We start from the raw sequence: 27382 nt of genomic DNA, 5'->3' as shown, positions 1-27382 counted from the left end.
GCCCACAAGATCATATGCTGCAACGTCCTACCAGTCAATGACCACTTCAGCTTCAACCGCAACAACACAAGAGCACGCAACAGATTCAAACTTAATACGAACCGCTCCAAACGTGACTGTAAAAAATATGATTTCAACAATCGAGTTATCGAAGCGTGGAACTCATTGCCGGACTCAATTGTGTCAACCCCTAACCCCCAACACTTCTCCCTTAGACTCTCCACGATTGACCTCGCCAGGTTCCTAAGAGGCCAGTAAGGGGCGTACATAAGTGCAATGGTGTGCCTTTCGTCCCCTGTCCAATTGTCTTTCCTTTCTCTCACTTATCATATATATTTTCTTTCTTTCATATATCCTCTCCTCTAAGTTCACTTTCACCCTCTTTTATATTACTACATGTCTATTTTTCTTCCTATGTATTTGTGTATTGGACAAATGAATAAATAAAATAAATAAAACAAAATATGCATACGTATACATGTGTGCATATATAGGCACGTATAAAACTTGATATGTTCTAATGCAGTGATTTTCAAGGCGACCCCAACACCCTTTCAAAGGTTCCATGAAGTCAAATAAATAAATATTTTTAAATGTCTCGGCAAAAACTGATAATAATAATAATAACAGCATTGGAAGGGACCTTGAGGGTCTTCTAGTCCAACCCCTGGGTTAGGCAGGAAACCTTACACTATTTCAGACAAATTATTGTCCAACATCTTCTTCAAAACTTCCAATGTTGGAGTATTCACAACTTCTGGAGGCAAGCTGTTCCACTGATTAATTGTCCTGTCAGAAAATTTATCCTTAGTTCTAAGTTGCTTCTCTCCTTCTTTAGTTTCCACCCATTGCTTCTTTTTCTACCCTCAGGTGCTTTGGAGAATAGGTTGACTCCTTTGTGGCAACTCCTGAGATATTGGAACTCTGCTATCAGGTCCTTCTTTTCATTAAACTAGCCATGCCCAATTCTTGATAAATTGAACTTGTATTTATATATAAATATAAGCTCTTTTGGGGGGGGGGGGTTTCCTCCATAATTTTTAAGAATGTAAAGGCGTCCTGAGACCACTAAGTATTTCTCAATTTTTCAGATGTGTGGACATCTGGCCAGGGAATTCTGGGAGTTGTAGTCCACAACTTTTAAAGCCTGCTGGCTGGGGAATTCTGGGGCTTGCAGTCCACCCATATTAAAGCTGGCCAGGTAGGGGATTCTGGGACTTGTAGTCCACACCCCTTAAAACATGTTTTCTGGGGAATCCTAGGAGTTGCTAAGTTCTAGAACACCCAGCCTAACTTTTCATTTAACACACTGTATGATGTATTTGTGTGCACAACACTTGACTCCACCTTTTCACCAAACCGCGAGGGAAAGATATACCTGTTTGGGTATCTAACGTCACAACTTCAGAGCACTTCAGAGGATAATAAACTGTCCCTCATCCCAATCCGCCTCATCTACGCTTCCCAAAAGTGTCCCCTCAGCATCTCTAGCAAGGAATTCTGGGACTTGTAGGCCCAGCCCCTTTGGAGGCAAGCGCTGGAATCCTTCGAAGAGTACCCGGATGTCGCTCCCTCCCGCCTCCCCTTCGGGGCTCGCGGCAGTGAGAACAAAATGGCGGCCGAAGTCGATACACCCGTTGGTGAGTTTCTATGGTAACCGCCGTGACCCCCCGTCATTGCCCGTCCCTCTTTTTTGTCCCTTCCTCCCCCCACAGTCACCTTCCCACGTTTGCTCCGGCAGTTGGGAGTGGCTGCGCTTTGGGGTTTTTGTTGTTTTAAAAGGACGACCAGTCCTACGAATTTCAAAGCGTCCCTTAACCCCTTTCTCCGGTTTTCTCTTCGGATTCTTTTGGATCTTTCCTTCCGCTGCACTTCCGGGTTCCCAAGGAGGCTTCTTGCTGTAAGGGTCCTTCCATATATTTCTTCCCCCCGGAAATAGCCGGCAGGCTTCTTAAAGTTCCGCCCCTTCGATGGTTAACCCTATGCTTCTTTCCACTAAGGAGAATTCTTGGCTCGGCTGCTTCAGCCGAGCGATGGGAGTTGTAGTCCCTTGGCTTACTGCCATCACAATTATTTATTGGCTCTATATTGGTTTATTGCAGTCATGAGGCCACTCAAGTCTTCATCTGGCTCCTCCATCTTTAGTGCAGGACAAATTGCAAAACAGGCATAGCGTCCTAGATTTTGCTTTGATGGCTTAGAAAATTTGCTCTGAGCCTTTCTTCCTTTAGTTGGGTGTATGTTTGTATCCTTTCAGAGGTAGTCCTCCACATATAACCGTTCATTTAATAACAATTTAAAGCCACAACACTGGGGGGGGGGAATGACCTATAACTATTTTTTCAAACTTAACAACCCTTGAAGCATCTCCATTGTCACTTGATCAAAATCTTGGTTCATACTTATGACGGTTGCTGTGTCCTGGGATCATGTGGTTCCCCTTTTGCGACCTGCAAGCAAAGTCAACATATTCACTTAACAATTGCAATGGTTTGCTTAACAGCTGCAGCAAGAAAGGCCATAAAATGTGGCAAAATAATAATAATAATAATTATAATAATTTATTAGATTTGTATGCTGCCCCTCTCCGCAGACTCGGATATATATCCACTGTCTCGCTTAGTAACAGAAATTTGGGGCTCTGTTGCAACTGCGAGGACTACCTGTGAGGACCAGATTACCTCCGGAACCGCCTGCTAGCGCACGAATCCCAGCGACTGATAAGGTCCCACAGAGTTGGCCTTCTCCGGGTCCCGTCGACTAAACAATGTTGTTTGGTAGGCCCCAGGGGAAGAGCCTTCTCTGTGGTGGCCCCGGCCCTCTGGAACCAACTCCCCCCGGAGATTAGAATTGCCCCCACCCTCCCTGTCTTTTGTAAACTACTCAAGACTCATTTATATCGCCAGGCATGGGGGAGTTGAGATATTCCTTCCCCCTAGGCCATTACAAGTTATGCACGGTATGTTTGTGTGTATGTTTGGTTTTATAATAAGGGTTTTTAGTTGTTTTATTATTGGATTGTTACCTGCTGTTTTTATCATTGTTGTTAGCCGCCCCAAGGCTACAGAGAGGGGCGGCATACAAATCCAATAAGTAAGTAAGTAAGTAAGTAAGTAAGTAAGTAAGTAAGTAAGTAAGTAAATATAAAATAAAATAAAATAAAATCAGACCCCTCCTCAAAACCCACAAGCGCTGTAAATATATAAAGTTTGACCAGTAACCAGTTTCTTACATTGTAATGACTCCCTTTGTCTTTCCTCATTCCATTTGTCAGGATAAGAACGGGAGAAGAGATTTCAAGAAATGGCCTTGGCTAATCTGTGTTCCCTTTGTCGTTGTTGCCAATTTTGCCAAAATTCCCGGCATCGGGCTTTTGCTTCTACAATCTATGGTTGGTGAGTCTGTTTCTTGCAATTAATTCGGGCACTTGGAACTGATAAGACTCTAGAAAGGGGTGGGGAGCACCTTTTCCAACACACAAATTATATTAAAAGGTATAAGCTTTGGTAAACCACTTCATCAGAGGTAGTGGAGTGGCTCAACTGATGGGTTTAAAGGGAGTGGAGAAGAGGTTGGTTACGCAGATGCTGGTTATATATGAGACTGATTACAAGTGGAGATTACAAAAAGAGGTTTACGGATCAGCACTTACAGTTATTACAAGTACACATTATTTTTATTACTAGATTTTTATCTTATCGTATATATATATATATATATATATATATATATATATATATATATACACAGTGATCCCTCGATTTTCGCGATCTCGATCTTCGCGAAACGCTATATCGCGATTTTTCAAAAAACAATAAATTAAAAATACGTGCGCGGGTTTTTTTCTACACCACGGTTTTTCCCACCCGATGACGTCACACGTCATCATCAAACTGACGTCTGCCATTGCTGGTTGGCCGAAATCTCGGCCAATCAGCTTTGCCATCGCAAAAAGTTTGCCCGGCAACGGTGTTGCAGCAAAATTACAGCCAATCAGCGTTGTCATTGCAAACATTTCGCCCGACAATGCTGATGGACAGAAATCTCGGCCAATCAGTGTTGTTTGCTCAGCGTGCTTTGGAACTTTTGGAACTGTTGGAACTTGTTAAGACTTGTTGGAAGATGGCTCCTAAACGTTGCATGCGGAGTGGAGGCGGCGACGCTAAAAAGAGCAGGAAGATGCTGACAATTAAGGAGAAAATTGAACTTTTGGACATGCTGAAAGCGGGACATTCTAATGTAGATGTTGGTCGGCATTATGGGATCAACGAATCGACTGTGCGATACATTCGGAAAGACGAAAAGAAGATAAGGCAAACTTCTCAGATAATGTTCAACAAGGCTGCAAAAAGAATGGTGACGCCTAGAAACAAACGCCTTATGAAGATGGAAGCTGCTTTGTCCGTGTGGGTACAAGACTGCCGCAAAAAGAGCATTGCTTTGGATACGAACACTATACGAACCAAGGCGCAGCAACTGTACAACCGTCTTGGAAACACAGAAGAAGGCGATGCAGATGAGGGAAACCCAGGTGAGGGCTGGGGTTTTTTATTCTGTCATTATTTAAGTGCTTTTTAAGGAAGGAGGGAGGGAAGGAGGGAGGGAAGGAGGGAGGGAAGGAGGAAAGGGAAGGAAGGAGGGAGGGAAGGAAGGAGGGAGGGAAGGAAGGAGGGAAGGAAGGAAGGAAGGAGGGAAGGAAGGAGGGAAGGAAGGAGGGAGGGAAGGAGGGAGGGAAGGAGGGAGGGAAGGAAGGAGGGAAGGAAGGAGGGAGGGAAGGAGGGAAGGAAGGAGGGAGGGAAGGAGGGAAGGAAGGAAGGACTGTATGCTTTCATTCAAGTCACTTCTCTCTCCCTTTCCTGTCATTCTCTGTAGATGAAGGTGCTGGTGACTCTGAAGACCCCCAGCCATCAACATCTTCTGCTTCTTCAGCCCCAGCCACATTCACAGCAAGCAAACGGTGGTTTGAGAAATTTCAACGGCGCTATGGCCTGAAGAGTGTGTCATTGCATGGAGAAGCTGCCTCAGCAGATACAGGTGCAGCCGAAAACTTCATCCAGCGCACGTTTAAAGATCTAATTGCAGAAGGGGGCTACCTTCCAGAACAGGTGTTCAACATGGACGAAACAGGCCTGTTCTGGAAGAGGATGCCTTCACGGACTTTCTTGATGCAAGATGAAGCCAAAGCCCCTGGCTTTAATGCCATGAAAGATCCAGTGACTTTGATCATGTGTGGGAATGCAGCAGGCTTTTTGATGAAGCCAGGGCTAATTTATAAGTCACGAAATCCAAGAGCCCTCAAGAACAGAAATAAGAATGCATTGCCAGTGTACTGGATGCATAATCCTAAAGCATGGATTACAAAACCCCTCACGCGGGACTGGTTTCATCAGTGCTTCATCCCACAGGTGCAGGTTTATTTGGCTGGCAAAGGACTCAATTTCAAAGTGCTTCTCCTAATGGACAATGCTGGAGGCCATGATGACCTGGCACATGAACATGATGGGGTGCAAGTCGAATTCTTGCCACCAAACACCACATCGCTTATCCAGCCGATGGATCAAGGTGTTATCCGCGCATTTAAGGCACTGTACACGCGCAATTCTCTTGGAAGCATCGTGGAAGCAATGGATGCTGATGAAAACTTCACATTGAAGGCCTACTGGCGTCAGTACACAATTGCATCTTGTCTGAAGAACATTCAGAATGCCTTAATGGATATGAAGTCACAGACAATGAATGCCTGCTGGAGGAAATTGTGGCCAGAAGTGGTGCATGATTACAGGGGATTTGCTCCCGAAGAAATTCAAGATGCTGCAGTCCAGAACTCTGTGAAGCTGGCACAGGCACTGGGTGGAGAAGGCTTCATTGACATGACACCAGAGGAAGTCAATGGTTTGCTTGATGAGCATGGCCTACCGCTGACAGACAAAGATCTGGAGGAGCTGACCAGGTCAGCGAGTGAAGAAGAGGAGGAAGCGGAAGCTGAACAAGCTGAGGAAGAAGAAGATGTTGGCCTAACGCTTGAGCGGCTTGTAGAACTGAACAGAGCTGCTGCAAATGTACAACGCATGGTGGAACTTTGGGATCCCAACATGACTCGCTCTATACAATTTAAGGCCTCCCTTGACTACACCTTTGCACCATACAGAGCCATGTTAGCCCAGAAAAAGAAACTGTGCCAACAACTGCCCATAACTATGTTTGTCACGAAAACCAAGAGGTCTGTCACACCATCACCTGCAGCGTCCATTGTAGACATGGTGATAGAAGAAGATCCCGAGTTATCCTAGTTATGCTAACCCCCCCCCCCCAAAAATGTAAAAATGTAAATAAATATTGTTATTATTTCTATCAGGATGACTAAGTGTGTTATTCAATGTGTACAGTACAGGTACAGGTAGAGGTACAGTACAGTAATTAAGGGGATGGGAAATGGTAATTTGTAGGTTGAAAGTGTTGGGACTGAGTGGCATACAGAAGAATGAATGAATGACTGAGTGAATGAAATTCAAACACAGGTGAGGGCTGGGGTTTTTTATTCTGTCATTGTTTAAGTGCTTTTTACGAAAGAAGGAAGGAGGGAAGGAAGGAAGGAGGGAGGGAGGGAAGGAGAGAAGGGAAGGAGGGAGGGAAGGAGAGAAGGGAAGGAGAGAAGGGAGGGAAGGAAGGAAGGAGGGAAGGAGGGAGGGAGGGAAGGAGAGAAGGGAAGGAAAGAGGGAAGGAAGGAGGGAGGGAAGGAGGGAAGGAAGGAGGGAGGGAAGGAGAGAAGGGAAGGAAGGAGGGAAGGAAGGAAGGAGGGAGGGAAGGAGAGAAGGGAATGAAGGAGGGAAGGAAGGAGGGAGGGAGGGAAGGAAGGAGGGAGGAAAGGAGGGAGGGAAGGAGAGAAGGGAAGGAAGGAAGGAGGGAGAGAAGGAGGGAGGGAAGGAGAGAAAGGAAGGAAGGAGGGAGGGAAGGAAGGAGGGAAGGAAGGAGGGAGGGAAGGAGGGAGGGAAGGAAGGAAGGAGGCGGGCATTCTAAAAGCCGAGAAGCCGTTGCCACAAGTGCTGCTGAAGGAGGACTCGTGCCCCAAGAAAGCCGGTGAGAGGGGCGAATCGGGCGGGTGGGGGGTAGCGGCGAGGAGCCCGGAGGCGCTGGGGGGGGTGGCCGGCATGAAAAACAACCATTGCCAGCCTCCGAACTTTCGTCGCTCCACCATCTGCGCATGCGCAGCCATGGAAAAAGGGCGCGCATGCGCAGATGGTGTTTTTACTTCCGCACCGCTATATCGCGAAAAATCGATTATCGCGAGAGGTCTTGGAACGGAACCCTCGCGATAATCGAGGGATCACTGTATATATATACACATACACACATATATACACTGCTCAAAAAAATTAATGGAGCACTTAAACAACAGAATATAACTCCAAGTAAATCAAACTTCTGTGAAATCAAACTACCCACTTAGAAAGCAACACTGATTGACAATCAATTTCCCTTGCTGTTGTGCACACTCAACTTTGTACAGAACAAATTATTCCATGAGAATATTTCATTCATTCAGATCTAGGATGTGTTATTTGAATGTTCCCTTTATTTTTTTCAGCAGTATATATTATTTATTTGTTTGTTTGTTTGTTTTGTCAAGTACGTATTAGTGGTATACAGAGATATAATAATATTTATATACATGATGCTAGTAAAAGAGAAACCTTAGGACAGAGGACAGAAGGCACTCTGGTGCACTTATGCACGCCCCTTACTGACCTCTTAGGAATCGGGAGAGGTCAACAGTGGATAGTCTAAGGGTAAAGTTTTGGGGGTTTGGTGATGATACTACAGAGTCTGGTAGTGAGTTCCATCCATCAACTACTCGGTTACTAAATCTGTATTTCTTGCAGTCGAGTTTAGAGTGGATTACTTCAAGTTTGTATCTGTTGTGTACTTTTGTGTTGTTGTGGTTGAAGCTGAAGTAGTCATTGACAGGAAGGAAGCAGATGATTTTATGGGCTATACTTTGGTCGCGTTTAAGGCAACGTAGTTCTAAGCTTTCTAAACCTAGGATTGTAAGTCTAGATATATGTACAGATACAGTGATACCTTGTCTTACAAACTTAATTGGTTCTGGGACGAGGTTCTTAAGGTGAAAAGTTTGTAAGACGAAACAATGTTTTCCATAGGAATCAATGGAAAAGTGATTAATGCGTGCAAGCCCAAAATTCACCCCTTTTGCCAGCCAAAGCGCCCGTTTTGTGCTGCTGGGATTCCCCTGAGGCTCCCCTCCATGGGAAACCCCACCTCCGGACTTCCGTTGCCAGCGAAGCACTCGTTTTTGCGCTGCTGGGATTCCCCTGAGACTTCCCTCCATGGGAAACCCCACCTCCGGACTTCCGTTGCCAGCGAAGCACCTGTTTTTGCGCTGCTGGGATTCCCCTGCAGCATCACAAAAACACGGAAGTCCGGAGGTGGGGTTTCCCATAGAGGGAAGCCTCAGGGGAATCCCAGCAGCACAAAAACGAGTGCTTCGCTGGCAACGGAAGTCCGGAGGCGGGGCATCCGAGAGGCGGCGGTGGGTTTGTAAGGTGAAAATAGTTTGTAAGAAGAGGCAAAAAAATCTTAAACCCCGGGTTTGTATCTTGAAAAGTTTGTATGATGAGGCGTTTGTAAGACGAGGTATCACTGTATATGATAAAAATCTAGTAATAAAAATAATGTGTACAGTACTTGTAATAGGTGTAAGTGCTGATCTGTAAATGTCTTCTATACAGGTATTTGTCGACTTACAATCTTTCATTTAGTAGCACTTTGACTTCTTCACAGCTCTCTCTAAGTAGTTTACTAAGTCAGCATATTGCCTCCAACACTCTGGATCTTCATTTTACCAACCTCGGAAGGAGGGAAGGCCGAGTCAACCTTGAACCACTGACAGTGGGCAGAATTAGCCTGCAATACTGCTTTCTAACCACTGTGCCACCGTGGCTTAATGACTGTTTGAAGTGAAAACAGTACTGAAAAAAAGAGACTTACAACCAGTTCTCACACTTAAAACCACTGCAGTAGTCATAAGTCTAAGGCTGCCTGTATGTTCAAGCCAGAGGGATTAGCAATAGCAGCAGCATTTAGGCTTATACACACAGCCCTCTTTAAGCAGTTCACAGGGTCAGCATATGGCCCCCAGCAGTCTGGATCCTCGTTTTTACGACCTGGAAGGACAGAAAGCTGAGTCAAACGTTAACCTGGTGAGATTCGAACTGCCAAAGACATGCAAATAATTTGTCTCCGATGAAGAGCTTCTCCCTATGAATGCAAAATAGCAGTTAGTTAAAATCATAATAATACCGATAAGATGGGTAGTGAGGAAGATAAGAATAATAATAATGATACCACAGCCATACAACATAGAATAGAATTCTTTATTGGCCAAGTGTGATTGGACACACAAGGAATTTGTCTTAGTTGTGTATGTGCATAAGGAGAATAAAATACATTCATCAAGAATAAAAAGATACAACAGTGATAGTCAAGGTTACTAATAAGCTATCGAATCATACTAGGAAACAAATAAAAACAATATAAATTGAAAGATACAAACAACATGGTTATAGTAATAAGTGGGAAGAAACAGAGACTAATAATAGTAATACACTCTTAGTAACTTATTTGACAATGTTGTGGGAATTAGCTGTTACAGAGCGATGGCATTCGGGAGGAAAAACTGCCCTTATGTCTAGTTATTCTGGTGTGTAATACCACATAGTGTCGTTTTGAGGGTAGCAGTTGAAATAATTTATGTCCAGGATGTCCTTGGAACAAACTTCCAGCAGACGTGGTTGGTAAATCCACAGTCACTGAATTTAAACAGGCCTGGGATAAACATAGATCCATTGTAAGATAAAATACAGGAAATCGTATAAGGGCAGACTAGATGGACCATGAGGTCTTTTTCTGCCGTCAGACTTCTATGTTTCTATGTGAGGGGTCTGTAGATATTTTCGCCGTCCTCTTTTTGACTCGTGCAATATACAAGTCCTCAATGGAAGGCAGGTTGGTAGCCATTGTTTTTTCTGCAATTCTAATTATCCATTGAAGTCTGTTGTCTGTCTTGTTGGTTTGCAGAACCAAACCAGACAATTATAGAGGTGCAGATGATAAACTCAATAATTTACATGGATAATAATAATAATAATAATTTATTAGACTTGTATGCCGCCCCTCTCCGAGGACTCGGAGCGACTCACAACAAATAATACAAATACAAATCTAATATTTAAAACAGTTATAAAAAATCCATTATAAAAAAGCAATCATACATCCAGACAAACCAGCTAGGGTATATCAATTTCCCCAAGACTGGCGACATAGGTGGGTTTTCAAGAGCTTGCGGAAGGTGAGGGTGGGGACAGTCCTAATCTCTGGGGGGAGTTGATTCCAGAGGGCCGGGGCCGCCAAAGAGAAGGCTCTTCCCCTGGGTCCCGCCAGACGACATTGTTTCGTCGACGGGACCCGGAGAAGGGCCAATCTGTGGGACTTAATCGGTCGCTGGGCTAAAGACCCCACCTTCCTAGGCCTTCTAAACCCTCTTTGGAATAAGCCCAGATTCACCTTCTCGAATGTTTCTACACTGTCATCTTCAACAGAGTAACCGTGTCGCCTTTCTAGGTCTTCAGCTAGGCATATTAGCCACTACGACGTTCTCGGGATCAAACAAGATGCGACTTCAAAGGAGATCAAACAAGCATTTTTTAGGAAATCAAAACAGGTAAGCTTGTCTGAAAAGCAGACTTTACACGATGCACAAAGTCCTTTTTTTTTTTTTTGTCTCTCCGACTTCTTTCAAAAGGAATTTGAACAAGGTTTCAAAAAAGGTCTCTTTACATTATTTATGCATGATGCCTATGGGACAATATTCTGTCGGGCTCTCTGGTAGAATCCTCCCAAAAATGCACAGGTACAATTTCAGACACACACACGTTTGAAAATTCAAAACAATGTTCTTTATACCGAAAAATGCAAATAAACGAAGCCCTCTTTTGGTATAGCCAAGAGCCCTCGTCTCCAAACAAACTGGTAATTTGTACAAGTCCCTTATCAGTTCTGTGATACTTAGATTGCAGCTGTGAGGCAATTCACAGTCCTTCTTCTTTCACAAAGTGAAACACACTTTGCTCTGGTTTAGTTTCAAAGCGGGGGAAAATCAGCCCACAAAAAGTCAAAGTCAGTAAAGCAGTCACGAAACACAACGATCAGATAATCCTCCACAATGGCCAAACCCACAGGCTGCTATTTATGGCAGCCTCACTAATGACCACAGCCCCACCCAACCACAGGTGGCCTCATTTTCTTTGATAATAATCTCTCAGTTGTTGCTGCCTATGCATCGCCCTCCGCATGCGTGACTGTGTCATTAACTCTTGTTCTGAATCCAAGGAGGAGCTAGATAATTGATCTCCTTCTGAGCTGTCTGCCACACTCTCCTCCTCCCTGTCACTCATGTCTTCTTGGTCAGAGGAGCCTTCATCAGCAGACTCCACCGGGGGCAAAACAGGCCTGCAGCATGTGGATGTCTCCCCCACATCCATAGTCCTTGGGGCAGGAGATGGCCAGAGCCAACCACAACAGATAATAAGGCTCTATATGGTTTTATTGTTATGCATTGGCTGGCTTGATTAGTTCAAATTGTGGACAGCATGGATCGAATTGGGCACATTTGATGGGAGTTAGCGGAGCCAAATTCCATCATAAATGAATTAATAAAATACAAGAGAGTTTTGAAGCCAGTTAAAGGCCAAAGGACCAGATTGCGTCTCAGTGGCGCAGTGGTTAGAGTGCAGTACTGCAGGCTACTTCTGCTGCCTGCGGGCTGCTTGCAATTTGGCAGTTCAAGTCCCACCAGGATCAAGATTAACTCATCCTGCCATCCTTCCAAGGTCAGCAAAATGAGGACCTAGATTGTTGTGACTCTGTAAACTGCTTAGAGAGGGCTGCAAAGCAGTATGTAAGCCTAAGTGCTGTTGCTATTAACTGAAGGTGGTATAAGGTAGTCCTTGATTTATGACAGTAATCCAGGTCAAAACATCTGATGGGCATTTCCCCCCGCTTTCTGCTTTCCTTCTCCTACTTGTGTGGAAAATGTCAGATGAGACTACAAAGCTTATGATAACAGCTTCAGCTGAGTCCCTCGAACCTCCTCCTTCAAAAGTTCAGTTTTGACGGACGGCGATGGCTAAAACGGGCCGGTGGCTAGAACTCGAAAGGTAGTTGAACTAGCTAAAAAAAATCTAGTTATAAGTTCTGTGAAAACAAGCTTGCACTTTTTGTCTTTCTCCTGAAGAGGGCAGCCTCGCACCACAAACACCCTGTGGGATATTTACAGTATATGGGCTTATAGGCATTGATTGGTTTGAGCATTCAGCCCAGCTGGAAGGGACCTCAGAGGTCTTCTAGTCCAACCCCCTGTTCAAGCAAGAGCCCTTCTACAATTTCGATCACATGGTTGTCCAGTCTTGTCTCCTCTCCTCTCATTCTCTTCTTTTTCTCTTTCTCTTCTCTTCTCTTCTCGATTCTATTCTATTCTAGTCCATTTGATTCTATTCTGTATTCTATTTTTTATTTATTTTTATTTATTGGATTTGTATGTCACCCCTTTCCGAAGACTCGGAAGGTTTTTCCTATATTCTATTCTATTCTAGATTCTATTCTATTCTATCCTTGATTCTATTCTATTTTCTGTTCTATTCTATTTGATTTATTCTAGTTTATATTCTATTCTATTTTCTATTTTGTCCTGTTTTATTCTGTATTCTATTCTTTCCTATCTTCTATTCTATACTTGATTCTATTTTATATTTATTTATTTATTTATTTATTGGATTTGTATGCCGCCCCTCTCCAGAGACTCGGGGCGGCTAACAGCGACAATAAAACAGTGTACAGTAGTAATTTGGTATTGATGATTAAAAATCAATTAATATAAAAACCAAACATACATACATACATACCATGCATAGAATTGTAAAGGCCTAGGGGGAAAGAGGATCTCAATTCCCCCATGCCTGGCGGCAGAGGTGGGTTTTAAGTTGTTTACGAAAGGCAAGGAGGGTGGGGGCAGTTCTAATCTCTGGGGGGAGTTGGTTCCAGAGGGCTGGGGCCACCACAGAGAAGGCTCTTCCCCTGGGTCCCGCCAGGCGACATTGCTTAGTTGACGGGACCCAGAGAAGATCCACTCTGTGGGACCTAACTGGTCGCTGGGATTCATGCAGCAGAAGGCGGTCCCTGAGGTAATCTGGTCCGGTGCCATGAAGGGCTTTATAGGTCATAACCAACACTTTCAATTGTGACCGGAAACTGATCGGCAACCAATGCAGACTGCGGAGTGTTGGTGTAACATGCGCATATTTGGGAAAGCCCATGATTGCTCTCGCAGCTGCATTCTGCACGATCTATATTCTATTCTATTCGATTTATTCTAGTTTCTATTCTATTCTATTTTCTATTCTGTTCTGTTCTATTCTACAGTAGTCCCTCGCTATACCGCTCTTCACCTACTGCGGCTTCACTTCATCGCGGGTTTTCAAGAAATATTAATGAGAAAAACCATTCGCGGATCTTCGCTGGTTCGCGGGTTTCTGAGGAAGTCGATCGGCAGATTTAAACAGCCCGCCGAACTCGATCGGCAGGTTTTTCAAAAAAAAAATATATCTAAAATTGTAAATGCTGTATTTAAATACTGTTATCTAAAATAAATACTGTGTGGGAAGGGTTTATAAACACTTAAAACAATGAAAACTTACCAAACAATTACAATATAAATACTTAAATAAGTACTATCAGTCGATAAATTCCCCATCGCGGATTTCACCTATCGCGGCCGGGTCTGGAACGTAACACCAGCGATAGGTGAGGGACTACTGCATTAGATTTGTATGCCGCCCCTCTCCTCCTCTTCCTCTCCTCCTCTTCCTCTTTCGGTCCCACCCTCTCCAATTTGATTTTTTTTAACTCTGGAGTGTCAAGGGGAGGCACGCAGCTTCCCCTCCGGCCCCGCTCTTCCCTGTATTCTGAATTATTCTGAATTATTTTCTCTCTGTGGGTCAGGCACAATGTGGGGATTGGGGAAGAACGGGGCTAAGTATTAAACAACCGACGGGGCCGTTCCGTGAGTCCCACGCCGCCTCCATGCCAGGCGCAGCTCGGGAAACAAGCTCGCAGTGTCGAGCGTCTGCACGAGACACAAAGAGCAGTTTGTCTGTTCATCTTTTTTTTCCCCCCAAAGCTTCCACAATACACCGAATCTCAAAACTCACCACAGCTGCCGAGTTCACAAAACACGCTTGGCACACTCAGAATAGGACGGCTGCGTTCGCACAATGCTCTGTGCACAAGAGACCGAATCCTAAACGCGCCACATTTGCTGGCTTCGTACATACCGCACATGAAGATAATTCCATTTCTGCTTGTTTAGGTTGGCGGGATCTGTCATTTCACCTGTATTCGGTTCATTTGCCTGGTGTGTTGACTAACTAGCAGCGAACATATCCAGCACAACTGTCTCCTCCCCTTTTCCCCGTAACAACAACTTTGTGAGGTGGGCTGGGCTGATAAAGAGGAACTGCCGCACGAATCCCAGCGACCAGTTAGGTCCCACAGAGTGGGCCTTCTCCGGGTCCCGTCAACTAAACAATGTAGTTTGGCGGGACCCAGGGGAAGAGCCTTCTCTGTGGCGGCCCCGACCCTCTGGAACCAGCTCCCCCCAGATATCAGAGTTGCCCCCACTCTCCTTGCCTTTTGTAAGCTCCTTAAAACCCACCTCTGTCATCAGGCATGGGGGAATTGAGACTTTCCCTCCCTCCCCCTAGGCTGATAAAATTTATCCATGGTATGTTTGTATGATTGGTTTTTAAATTGGGGTTTTAAATTAACTTAAACTTAAATATTAGATTTGTTTACATTGTATTATTATTGCTGTGAGCCGCCCCGAGTCTGCGGAGAGGGGCGGCATACAAATCTGATTAATAAATAATAAATAAATAAAAATAATAAACTGGGGGAATGTCACCCAGCCTGTGTCTAAGGTGGGACTAGAACTCCCCGTCTCCTGGTGATTGGCGCAAAGTCGCCCAGCTGACTTTCATGCCTACAGTAAGTCTAGAACTCACAGTCTCCTGGTACTTGGTGCAAATTCCCCCAATCGGCTTTCATGCCTAAGATAGGAATAGAACTCCCAGTCTCCTATTAATTGGCGCAAAGTCACCAAGCTGACTTTCATGCCTAAGGCAGGACTAGAACTCCTCGTCTCCTGGTGGTTGCTGTAAATTCCCCCAATGGGCTTTCATGCCTAAGGCAGGACTAGAACTCTTCGTCTCCTGGTGATTGGTGCAAATTCCCCCAATGGGCTTTCATGCCTAAGGCAGGACTAGAACTCCTCGTCTCCTGGTGGTTGCTGTAAATTCCCCCAATGGGCTTTCATGCCTAAGGCAGGACTAGAACTCTTCGTCTCCTGGTGATTGGTGCAAATTCCCCCAATGGGCTTTCATGCCTAAGGCAGGACTAGAACTCCTCGTCTCCTGGTGGTTGCTGCAAATTCCCCCAATGGGCTTTCATGCCTAAGGCAGGACTAGAATTCCCAGTCTCCTGGCGATTGACGCAAAGTCACCCAGCTGACTTTCATGCCTAAGGCAAGACTAGAACTCCCAGTCTCCTGATGATTGGTGCAAATTCCCCCAATCGGCTTTCATGCCTAAGATAGGAATAGAACTCCCAGTCTCCTATTAATTGGCGCAAAGTCACCAAGCTGACTTTCATGCCTAAGGCAGGACTAGAACTCCTCGTCTCCTGGTGGTTGCTGTAAATTCCCCCAATGGGCTTTCATGCCTAAGGCAGGACTAGAACTCTTCGTCTCCTGGTGATTGGTGCAAATTCCCCCAATGGGCTTTCATGCCTAAGGCAGGACTAGAACTCCTCGTCTCCTGGTGGTTGCTGTAAATTCCCCCAATGGGCTTTCATGCCTAAGGCAGGACTAGAACTCTTCGTCTCCTGGTGATTGGTGCAAATTCCCCCAATGGGCTTTCATGCCTAAGGCAGGACTAGAACTCCTCGTCTCCTGGTGGTTGCTGCAAATTCCCCCAATGGGCTTTCATGCCTAAGGCAGGACTAGAATTCCCAGTCTCCTGGCGATTGACGCAAAGTCACCCAGCTGACTTTCATGCCTAAGGCAAGACTAGAACTCCCAGTCTCCTGATGATTGGTGCAAATTCCCCCAATCGGCTTTCATGCCTACGGCAGGACTCGAACTCCCCGTCTCCTGGTGATTGGTGCTAATTCCCCCAATGGGCTTTCATGCCTAAGGCAGGACTAGAACTCCTCGTCTCCTGGTGATTGGTGCAAATTCCCCCAATGGGCTTTCATGCCTAAGGCAGGACTAGAACTCCTCGTCTCCTGGTGGTTGCTGCAAATTCCCCCAATGGGCTTTCATGCCTAAGGCAGGACTAGAACTCCTCGTCTCCTGGCGATTGGTGCAAATTCCCCCAATGGGCTTTCATGCCTAAGGCAGGACTAGAATTCCCAGTCTCCTGGCGATTGACGCAAAGTCACCCAGCTGACTTTCATGCCTAAGGCAAGACTAGAACTCCCAGTCTCCTGATGATTGGTGCAAATTCCCCCAATCGGCTTTCATGCCTACGGCAGGACTCGAACTCCCCGTCTCCTGGTGATTGACCCAAAGTCACCCAGCAGGCTTTCGTATCCCTGGCGGGACTTGATCTCCCAGTCTCCCGCTTTCTAGCTTTGATGCCTTGACTTAAAAACTTCAGAAATGTAGAAAAAAATAGCAAAAGAGAACTATAAAAGGATTTTTTTTTTTTAAAGTACAGAATAAGGAAAGCATGCAATAAAAATAATATCTAAAAAGCCTCTTCCAATCTTCTCCGCAGCAGTTAAAAACAGCAATTGCTACCTCTATCCTCCCCTGCTGCATATCACAGTCCTTTTCTTCCTCTCGACAAACCCCTTTAATGAACAAATCCCTAAATCAGCCGTTCGCTTTTATCGACCTCCAGCAAAGCAGCTACAAAGGGTCCCAGTCTTTTATAAAGTAAATAGAGCTCCCTCCGGAATCGAACAAAATCAATTCAGCCGTTACTGCAAACTCAGCCGAGCTTCGCAATCGGTGGGTCCAGAATGAAGCACGTTTAAAATATAAAATAAGAGGTTTTATTTAAAAAAATCCCCAAATAGAATAAGTCCTTTTTTTCCCCTAGCGCTGTGGTCACGTCAGTAAAGAAACCGTTGTAAGTCGAGGATGACCTCAGACACATGGCCTGCACACAACCATCCTATTTACTTTGCCTTAATGCAGACGAGCGTTCTATTTGTTATTATTATTTTATTTATTTAGTCCAATGCATAATACACATTGAAGAGAATAGATATGCAGTAATATAAATAAAGAAACGAATTGAAGAAAAGATATAAAAGTATAGGTGAACAAATTTGAAATTAATATTAATATTAAATTAATATTAACCGCTCCAAACTTGACTGTAAAAAATATGACTTCAGTAACTGAGTTGGCGAAGCGTGGAACTCATTACCGGACTCCATAGTGTCATCCCCAAACCCCCAACACTTTACCCTTAGATTATCTACGGTTGACCTCTCCAGATTTCTAAGAGGTCAGTAAGGGGCGAGTACAAGTGCACTAGAGTGCCTTCCGTCCCCTGTCCTATATCTCCTATACCTTTCTTCTATTCCGATATCTCTTCTTCTATTCCTTCATTGATATGTTCTATTCCTATATCTTCTCTTCTCTTCTTTCTTAGATATATTTTACTATGAGTATCTTCATCATGTATTTTACTATGTGTATATAGATATATACCCACTAAAACCCTCATTGTGTATTGGACAAAATAAATAAATGAATAAATAATAAATAAAAGTATAGGTGAACATATTTGAAAGGAAGAAAAGATAAAGGAGATAAAGGAGAGACAATTGGACAGGGGACGGAAGGCACACTGGTGCACTTATGCGCTCCCCTTACTGACCTCTAAGGAACCTGGAGAGGTCAATCGTGGATAGTCTAAGGGGAAAATGTTGGGGGTTAGGGGTTGACACCATGGAGTCCGGTAATGAGTTCCACGCTTCGACAACTCGGTTGCTGAAGTCATATTTTTTACAGTCAAGTTTGGAGCGGTTAATATTAAGTTTGAATCTGTTGTGTGCTCTTGTGTTGTTGCGATTGAAGCTGAAGTTGCTTTCCCACTGCCTGACTGCACTATTCATTCATTTTGAGACTGTCAGAAATCACAACCCCTAAATCCTTCTCTTCTGAAGTTTTTGCTAACACAGAACTGCCAATACAATACTCAGATTGAGGATTCCTTTTCCCCAAGTGCATTATTTTACATTTGGAAACATTAAACTGCAGCTTCCATTGCTTCCATACATACATATAAATTGCTTACATACTGTACATACATACCCGGATAAGACGGAGTGGCTGTGGGTTCTGCCTCCCAGGGACAATTCCATCTGTCTGTCCATAACCCTGGGGGGGGGATTATTGACCCCCTCAGAGAGAGTCCGCAACTTGGGCGTCCTCCTTGATCCACAGCTCACATTACAGAACCATCTTTCAGCTGTAGCGAGGGGGGCGTTTGCCCAGGTTCGCCTGGTGCACCAGTTGTGGCCCTATTTGGACCGGGACTCACTGCTCACAGTCACTCATGCCCTCATCACCTCGAGGCTCGACTACTGTAACGCTCTCTACATGGGGCTACCTTTGACAAGTGTTCGGAAACTTCAGATCGTGCAGAATGCAGCTGCGAGAGCCATCATGGGCTTCCCCAAATATGCCCATGTTACACCAACACTCCGCAGTCTGCATTGGTTGCCGATCAGTTTCCGGTCACAATTCAAAGTGTTGGTTATGACCTATAAAGCCCTTCATGGCATCGGGCCAGACTATCTCCGGGACCGTCTTCTGCCGCACGAATCCCAGCGACCGGTTAGATCCCACAGAGTTCGCCTTCTCCGTCCCGTCGACTAAACAATGTCATTTGGCGGGACCCAGGAGAAGAGCCTTCTCTGTGGCGGGCCCGACCCTCTGGAACCAGCTCCCCCCCGGAGATCAGAACTGCCCCCACCCTCCTTGCCTTTCGTAAAGTTCTTAAGACCCACCTCTGCAATCAGGCATGGGGGAATTGAGACATCTCCCCCGGGCCTATACAGTTTATACATGGTATGTTTGTGTGTATGTTTGCTTTTAATAATGGGGTTTTTAGTGTTTTTTAAATTATTAGATTTATTTATTTATTTATTATTTATTTATTTATTTATTTATTAATTAATTAATTAATTAATTAATTAATTAGTTGGACTTGTATGCCGCCCCTCTCCGAAGACTCTTACATTGTTCTTACATTGTCTTTGTTATTGTTGTGAGCCGCCCCGAGTCTACGGAGAGGGGTGGCATACAAATCTAATAAATAATAATAAAATAAATAATAATAATTAGGCTGATATAAGATCCCCACCCACCCCTCTTTTCTCCTCCCCCGTTTGCAGCTCCATCCCGACAGTAACCCCACCAACCCGGAGCTGCACAGCCAGTTTGTGAAACTCAGCGAGGCCTACAACGTCTTGAGCAAAGAGAAAACCCGGCGAGATTACGACGCCCAGCAAATCCTCCGGAAGGCCTGGCAGCGCCAGGATGCCCACCGAGGTTCGGCCCGAGACCCCTTCGGCGACCTTCACGTCCATCGCCAGCCAAGGAGCCAGAAGACCCGGGAACACCCAAGCTCCCGCAGACGTTCGTCCGAAGACCCTTTTAATCCCCATCGCTCTCAAGAAACCGGAAGGTAAGTGGTAAGCCGCAGGGAGTAAGGGCAGGGCAGGGGGGCCTGGACTGGACCGTTCGTTGAGTGGCCGTTCGAAGTTACAACAGCCCTGAGAAAAAAAGGGGGGACTTGATAGCCCCTGGGGATTGAAGGCTCATTCATAGGGAAAATGGATAAGAGAGGATAGGAGGATAGAAATGGAAGTAGAGTGGAGGTGGAGTGGAATAGAGGAAAGAATAGAATAACATAGCATAGCATAGAAAATGAAAGGATAGGACAGAACAGAGAATGAAAGGATAGGACAGGACAGGACAGGCAGAACAGAACAAAACAGAACAGAATGAAAGGATAGGACAGGACAGACCAGAGCAGAAAACAAAAGGACAAGAAAACAGAACAGAGAATGAAAGGATAGGATAGGACAGGACAGGACAGGCAGAACAGAACAAAACAGAACAGAATGAAAGGATAGGACAGGACAGACCAGAACAGAGAATAAAAGGACAAGACAGACAAGAACAAATAATGAAAGGACAAAACAGAACAGAGAATGAAAGGATAGGACAGAACAGAGAATGAAAGGATAGGATAGGACAGGACAGGCAGAACAGAACAGAACAGAATGAAAGGATAGGACAGGGCAGGACAGAACAGAACAGAGAATGAAAGGATAGGACAGAGAATGATAGGACAGGACAGGAAAGAACCGAACACATCAGAGAATGAAAGGATAGGATAGGATAGGATAGGACAGAGAATGAAAGGATAGGACAGAACAGAACAGAGAATAAAAGGATAGGACAGAACAGGACAGAACAGAATGAAAGGATAGGACAGAACAGAGAATGAAAGAAAGGATAGGATAGGACAGGACAGGCAGAACAGAACAGAACAGAATGAAAGGATAGGACAGGGCAGGACAGAACAGAACAGAGAATAAAAGGATAGGACAGAGAATGATAGGACAGGACAGGACAGGAAAGAACAGAACACATCAGAGAATGATAGGATAGGATAGGATAGGACAGAGAATGAAAGGATAGGACAGAACAGAACAGAGAATAAAAGGATAGGACAGAACAGGACAGAACAGAATGAAAGGATAGGACAGGACAGGAAAGAACAGAACACATCAGAGAATGAAAGGATAGGATAGGATAGGACAGAGAATGAAAGGATAGGACAGAACAGGACAGGACAGAACAGAATGAAAGGATAGGACAGGACAGGGAAGAACAGAACAGAGAATAAAAGGACAGAACAGGACAGAACAGAGAATAAAAGGACAGAACAGGACAGAACAGAGAATGAAAGGATAGGATAGGATTCTTTATTGGCCAAGTGTGATTAGATACACAATGTTTAAGAACGTTTAAGAAATCAATTCTGTAAGCGAAGGCTTCAACTACCCAATTTTTCTACCCGAACAGCATTATTAAAGCGTCCAATGCAGATAGTCCTCGCCGTAACAGCTGTTCGTTTAGTGACCGTTTGGCGTTACCGTGGCACTTTCTTCTCAACCACGATGTTCTGTTCCCTCTTCCTCTTCCCAGAAATCCAGACCCTTTTGGGGCCGATGCGTACTGGGAGGAATTCCACAAAACGCCCCAGGAATGGTACGCCGAGAAGGAGTTCAAGAGGCGGCAGCAGCGCAACCAGAGGATCGTCATGTACTGTCTGCTGATCATGTCTGGAAGCCTCGTGGTTCACTTCCTGTCCTACAGGTAGGGGTCCCTGCAGGCTGACTCACTGCCCATGGCCAGGAGTTCGAATCTCACCAGGCTCAAGGTTATTGACTCAGCCTTCTTTCCTTGTGAGGTGGGTCAAATGAGGACCCAGATGGTTGGGGGCAAGAGGCTGACTCTGCAAACCGTTAGAGAGGGCTGACAAAGGTCCATGAAGCTGTATATAAGTGCTATCTTCCTCCCTCCCTCCCTCCCTCCTTCATCCACAACTCCTTCCTTCCTTTCTTCCTCCCTCCCTCCCTTTCTTCTTTGTGTAAACCACTTAGAGAGGGCTGTAAAGGTCTATGAAGTGGGTTATAAGTCTACGTACTATTGCCCTCCCTCCCTTCCTTCTTGAACATTCTTGCAATTGACATACTTCTTAGAAATTTCCTTCCTTCCTCCCTCCCTTCCTTCCTTCCTTCCTTCCTTCCTTCTTCAACATTCTTGCAATTGACATACTTCTTAGAAATTTCCTTCCTTCCTTCCTTCCTTCCTTCCTTCCTTCCTTCCTTCTTCAACATTCTTGCAATTGACATACTTCTCAGAAATTTCCCTCCCTCCTTCCTTCCTTTCTTCCTTCCTTCTTCAACATTCTTGCAATTGACATACTTCTTAGAAATTTCCTTCCTTCCTTCCTTCCTTCCTTCCTTCCTTCCTTCCTTTCTTCCTTCCTTCTTCAACATTCTTGCAATTGACATACTTCTCAGAAATTTCCCTCCTTCCTTCCTTCCTTCCTTCCTTCCTTCTTCAACATTCTTGCAATTGACATACTTCTTAGAAATTTCCTTCCTTCCTTCCTTCCTTTCTTCCTTCCTTCTTCAACATTCTTGCAATTGACATACTTCTCAGAAATTTCCCTCCCTCCTTCCTTCCTTCCTTCCTTCCTTCCTTCCTTCCTTCTTGAACATTCTTGCAATTGACATACTTCTTAGAAATTTCCTTCCTTCCTTCCTTTCTTCCTTCCTTCTTCAACATTCTTGCAATTGACATACTTCTCAGAAATTTCCCTCCTTCCTTCCTTCCTTCCTTCCTTCCTTCCTTCTTGAACATTCTTGCAATTCACATACTTCTTAGAAATTTCCTTCCTTCCTTCCTTCCTTCCTTCCTTCCTTCCTTCCTTCCTTCCTTCCTTCCTTCTTGAACATTCTTGCAATTGACATACTTCTTAGAAATTTCCTTCCTTCCTTCCTTCCTTCCTTCCTTCCTTCCTTCTTTCCTTCCTTCCTTCCTTCCTTTCTTCCTTCCTGAACATTCTTGTAATTGATATACTTCTTAGAAATTTTCTTCCTTCCTTCCTTCTTTCCTTCATTCTTGAACATTCTTGCAATTGATATACTTCTTAGAAATTTCCTTCCTCCCTCCCTCCCTCCCTCCCTCCCTCCCTCCCTCCCTTCCTTCTTGAACATTCTTGCAATTGACATACTTCTCAGAAATTTCCTTCCTTCCTTCCTTCCTTCCTTCCTTCCTTCCTTCCTTCCTTCCTTCCTCCCTCCCTCCCTCCCTCCCTCCCTCCCTTCCTTCTTGAACATTCTTGCAATTGACATACTTCTCAGAAATTTCCTTCCTTCCTTCCTTCCTTCCTTCCTTCCTTCCTTCCTTCCTTCCTTCCTTCCTTCCTTCCAGAATGCAGCATTGCAGGCTGTCTCCCGCACGGCCCAAAATCAGCCAGCTGGCGCACAGCTTCAGCTGACCTCCACCAATGCCTCATCTACCCTCCGATAGGGCTCCACAGGTTCACCATCATGCCGTTCGTAGGCTCCGTCAGTATTTGTTCCACCAGTGTCTCCTTTGCCCTGCCTCCCCCCCCCCCCATGGCTTCCTCTGCCGAATTTCTCCTCCCCGGGCACGGCAGCTAGCCAAGCGTCGCTCCCCGCCGTCTGGTTCTTTATTCTAATCCTCCGCCTCATTAGCCAGCTGTGGCCAGGGAAAGATTAATCAGGAAACGGCCTTTAATCAGAGCGCAGGCAATTAAACACTCCACTTAAGCCCGAACTAGCGTTAAGTGCTTAAAAGGCAGCTGGGAAGAAACATACGGAATCAAATCTTGCACCCCGGTGAGCAGCAAGGGGGGGGGGGGGCAGGACCGGCCCGTTGATACCCGCACTTCCCACCCACCCTCAAAAATTGAAAATGATCCTCATTCCCACCCCAACAGTTGGGGGGGGGCGTGTGCCCGACACTCACAATCAGTGCTAGCAAGAGCCAGTTTTCCGTCGCGTCTCCGTCAGTACATCCTTGGTTGGTTGTCATGTGTGAGCGAACAACCTTGGGAGGCGGAAGAAGGAAGACACGCAGCCTGGGCAGCCATCTGATAAGAGAACCCCGAGGCCTGAGCAGAAAGGAGGGTTGAGGAAGCATCACTTTACTGCTTTCTCTGGAAAGCAAAACATTTTAAAAAAAGGCAGAATGACAGGGTAAGAAGGGACAAAGGGAGGCCTTCTGGTCTCAATCTCCCTATACCCGTGATGGTGAACCTATGGCACGGGTGTCACAGGTAGCATGTGGAGCCACATCTGCTGGCACGCAAGCCCTTGCCTTAGCTCTGCTCCAGCGCACATGTGTGAACACGCCAGCTGATTTTCGGCTCACACGGGGGGGCTCTGGGAGGGCTTTTCCGGTCTCCAGAGGGCCTCTGGTGGGGTGACGGAGGCTGTTTTTGCCCTAACCAGGCTCCGGGGAAGCCTCCGGAGCCTGGGGAGGATGAAACACAGGCCTACCAGGGCCACCAGAAGTTGGAAACGGGGGAGTGAGAAGTGTGCGGGGCAGTATGGGCAGGTCGCACGCGCAAGGGTTGGGGGACATCAAGGGCATTGAATTATGAGCGTGGGCCCAAGCACTTCTTTGGTACCCATGGGAAAAAATGGTTTGCCACCACTGACCTATATCGCTTCAGACACGTGGTTGTCCAGTCTCTTCTTTAAAAGCCTTCTTTATTGGAAGGGAGGGAGGGAGAGAAGGAAGGAAGGAAATGACAACACCTTCCTTCCTTCCTTCCTTCCTTCTTTCATCCCGCCCTCCTCTCCCACCCACCCACTCACCCTCCCTTCCTTCTTTCATCCCCACCTCCCCCCTTCTCTCCTTCCTTCCCTCCTTCTTTCCTTCCTTCCCTCTTTCCCTCCTTCCTTCCTTCTTTCCTTCCTTCCTTCCCTCCTTCCTTCTTTCATCCCTCCCTCCTCTCCCACCCACCCACTCACCCTCCCTTCCTTCTTTCATCCCCACCTCCCCCCTTCCCTCCTTCCTTCCCTCCTTCTTTCCTTCCTTCCCTCTTTCCCTCCTTCCTTCCTTCTTTCCTTCCTTCCTTCCCTCCTTCCTTCTTTCATCCCTCCCTCCTCTCCCACCCACCCACTCACCCTTCTTTCATCCCCACCTCCCCCCTTCCCTCCTTCCTTCCCTCCTTCTTTCCTTCCTTCCCTCTTTCCCTCCTTCCTTCCTTCTTTCCTTCCTTCCTTCCCTCCTTCCTTCTTTCATCCCTCCCCCCTCTCCTACCCACTCACCCTTCCTCCCTCCCTCCCTTCCTTCCTTCTTTCATCCCTCCCTCCCTCCCTCCCTTCTTTCATCCTCCCCTCCATTCCTTTCCTCCCTCCCTCCTTCCATTCCTCCCTCCCTCCTTCCTTCCTTCCATTCCTCCCTCCTTCCTTCCCTCCTTCCTTTCCTCCCTCCCTCCTTCCTTCTTTCATCCCTCCCTCCCTGCCTTTCCTCTCTCCCTCCTTTCAATCCTCCCTGCCTCCCTCCTTCCTTCCTTCCTCCCTTCCCTCCTTCCTTTCCTCCCTCCCTTCTTCCTTTCTTCATACCCTCCTTCCCTCCTTCCTTCCTTCCCTCCTTCCTTTCCTCCCTCCTTCCTCCCTTCCTTCCTTTCAATCCATCTATTTATCTACTCTCCTTCCTTCCTTCCTTCCTTCCTTCCTTCCTTCCTTCCTTCCTCTCATCCACAACTCACTCACGTCTTCCATTTCCCATGCAGGCAGGTCTCAAAACTTCACACAGGCTTCCTGGATGAGAGGGACCGCGCAATCACCCAGGCCCTCATGAAGGCAAAGGAGCAAGCCAGGTGTCTTTATATATATATACTCCAAATTTTATTTTATGCAAAAGATTAAAATAAATACCAGAATCCCAAGTGGGGGGAACTTAACCAAGACAAAGATGGATTTCATGGGCACAATGGGCTGAGAAAATTATTGCAGGATGGGATTAAATTCCATTTTCTTTTTCCTCTACCTTTTCATGCTTTTTCCCTTACTTCCATCTCCCCCCTCCTCCCCTTTCTCCTTCCATTCCCCATCCTACTTCCCTTTTCCTTTTTCCTTCTTTCCTTTCCTTTCCTTCTTTCTTTCCTTCCTTCCTTCCCTTCCTCTCCTCAACTCTTCCATCCTTCCCTTCAATCCATCTATTTTCCTACTCTCCTTCCTTCCTTCCTTCCTTCCTATCCATCTATTTATCTACTCTCCTTCCTTCCTTCCTTCCTTCCTATCCATCTATCTACTCTCCTTCCTTCCTTCCTTCCTTCCCTTCAATCCATCTATTTATCTACTCTCCTTCCTTCCTTCCTTCCTTCCTATCCATCTATTTATCTACTCTCCTTCCTTCCTTCCTTCCTATCCATCTATCTACTCTCCTTCCTTCCTTCCTTCCTTCCTATCCATCTATCTACTCTCCTTCCTTCCTTCCTTCCTTCCTTCCTATCCATCTATTTATCTACTCTCCTTCCTTCCTTCCTTCCTTTCTTCCTTCCCTTCAATCCATCTATTTATCTACTCTCCTTCCTTCCTTCCTCCCTCCCTCCATCCCTTCCTCCCTTCGTCCCTTCCTCCCTCTCATCCACACCTTCCCCTATCAGCATTTTGAACCCACTGTAATCAATAGACGCATTTTCGACCCCCCACCCTCATTGGGGCCACTTTTGACGGAGGTCCTCCAGGGGAGGGGCCTCTCTAGGAGCACCAATCCCCCTCCCACCCCCTGATCAACCGCGCTGGCTGAGAATTCTGGGAGTTGTAGGCCAGCCCCGGCCAGCAGACCTAGGCTACAGGCGGGTGATTTTGGGGGTTGGGGGTTCTTGACCGTAGCGTTTGAGGAACGTTTTTGACCCTCCTTCCCCCCTCTGCCGCAGAGCCAGGCAAGAACAGCGTCTAGGACAGAAGGCCACCCCGATCCCGGAGGAAGACCCCGCTTCTAAACCACGCTCGGGAATCTTGGACTCTCTAAAGGATACGGTCACTCCTGTCTCAAATGCCAAGTGATCCAGGGGCAGACGGCTCTTTTCCAGCCTGCTGGCCGAGACCCTCCGGACTCCCCTACCCCTGCTCCCCAATTCTTGTCAATAGAAGCCCTTCGCTCACGCTTCCTCTCTCCGGTCCTCGTTTTCCATGGAAATCCTGCGCGGTCTCGTCCATCCGCTCAGGACTCGGATGAAAAAAAGCAGGGATGGGGAATTGGGGGCAGTGGGAGGGGGGGCAGGTTTCCAGCACGCAAAGGACACACACACACACACACACACAATCTGGGCTTCCCCCCCCCCCTACACATGCACAATTTGTTCTTCCCGGCTTATTTTCTGCCAGTATCACAACTGCGGTGAAGAAGGTACCGCAGGTGTGAAACAACTGTTTTAATCTCGATTGTGCAAAAATGGGGGTGGGAATTTTTTTCCAGCAGGTTGTGGTGGGGAGGGGGGGGGGTTTGTCAGCGTGGGTCAGGGTGTGAAAACACGAAAGCAGGTCAACAGAAACACACACGCACACAACGCGGTGTGTCCTTTGTGTGCTGGAAACCTGCCCGCTCTCCCCACAATTATTCTCACAAATGTCAATCACGTGATGCTGGCTGGGGAATTCTGGG

The 27382-nt window shown here is 46.1% G+C and overlaps 3 protein-coding genes across 8 annotated transcripts in view; 2 read left to right on the top strand and 1 right to left on the bottom strand.

Moving 5' to 3' along the window:
- The window catches only part of NUDT22 (nudix hydrolase 22), a 29304-nt gene extending 27374 nt beyond the window's left edge, over positions 1–1930 (bottom strand). For 2 of the 4 annotated variants that reach the window (XR_011560493.1, XM_070766224.1), the window contains exon 1: positions 1720–1902. The gene's annotated coding sequence lies outside the window, so the exon portion shown is untranslated. Of the gene's footprint in view, positions 1–1378; positions 1575–1719 lie in introns of those variants that run through there. The other 2 variants (XM_070766220.1, XM_070766221.1) reach the window with 2 other exon arrangements.
- DNAJC4 (DnaJ heat shock protein family (Hsp40) member C4) lies at positions 1560–26882 on the top strand. Of its 3 annotated transcripts, none has more exons than XM_070766225.1 (7): positions 1560–1640; positions 3275–3395; positions 10639–10738; positions 19546–19838; positions 21371–21541; positions 25506–25592; positions 26655–26882. In XM_070766225.1, exons 2-7 carry the CDS (start codon positions 3304–3306, stop codon positions 26782–26784), a joined length of 873 nt encoding a protein of 290 aa, XP_070622326.1. In that variant the 5' UTR covers positions 1560–1640; positions 3275–3303; the 3' UTR covers positions 26785–26882. The 3 variants fall into 3 exon arrangements, with proteins under 3 accessions (XP_070622326.1, XP_070622328.1, XP_070622327.1); XM_070766226.1 differs by lacking the exon at positions 1560–1640 and adding an exon at positions 1803–1900; XM_070766227.1 differs by lacking the exon at positions 25506–25592.
- LOC139175163 (tigger transposable element-derived protein 1-like) lies at positions 3968–6349 on the top strand. The gene is made up of 2 exons (XM_070766071.1): positions 3968–4531; positions 4873–6349. Exons 1-2 carry the CDS (start codon positions 4027–4029, stop codon positions 6288–6290), a joined length of 1923 nt encoding a protein of 640 aa, XP_070622172.1. The 5' UTR covers positions 3968–4026; the 3' UTR covers positions 6291–6349.
- Positions 26883–27382: the final 500 nt, after the last annotated feature.

Source organism: Erythrolamprus reginae, chromosome 13 (assembly GCF_031021105.1).
Source record: "Erythrolamprus reginae isolate rEryReg1 chromosome 13, rEryReg1.hap1, whole genome shotgun sequence".
Classification (NCBI taxonomy): Eukaryota; Metazoa; Chordata; class Lepidosauria; order Squamata; family Dipsadidae; genus Erythrolamprus; species Erythrolamprus reginae.
Note: the sequence above shows the minus strand (reverse complement) of the source record. Positions and strands in the feature narration are given on the sequence as shown.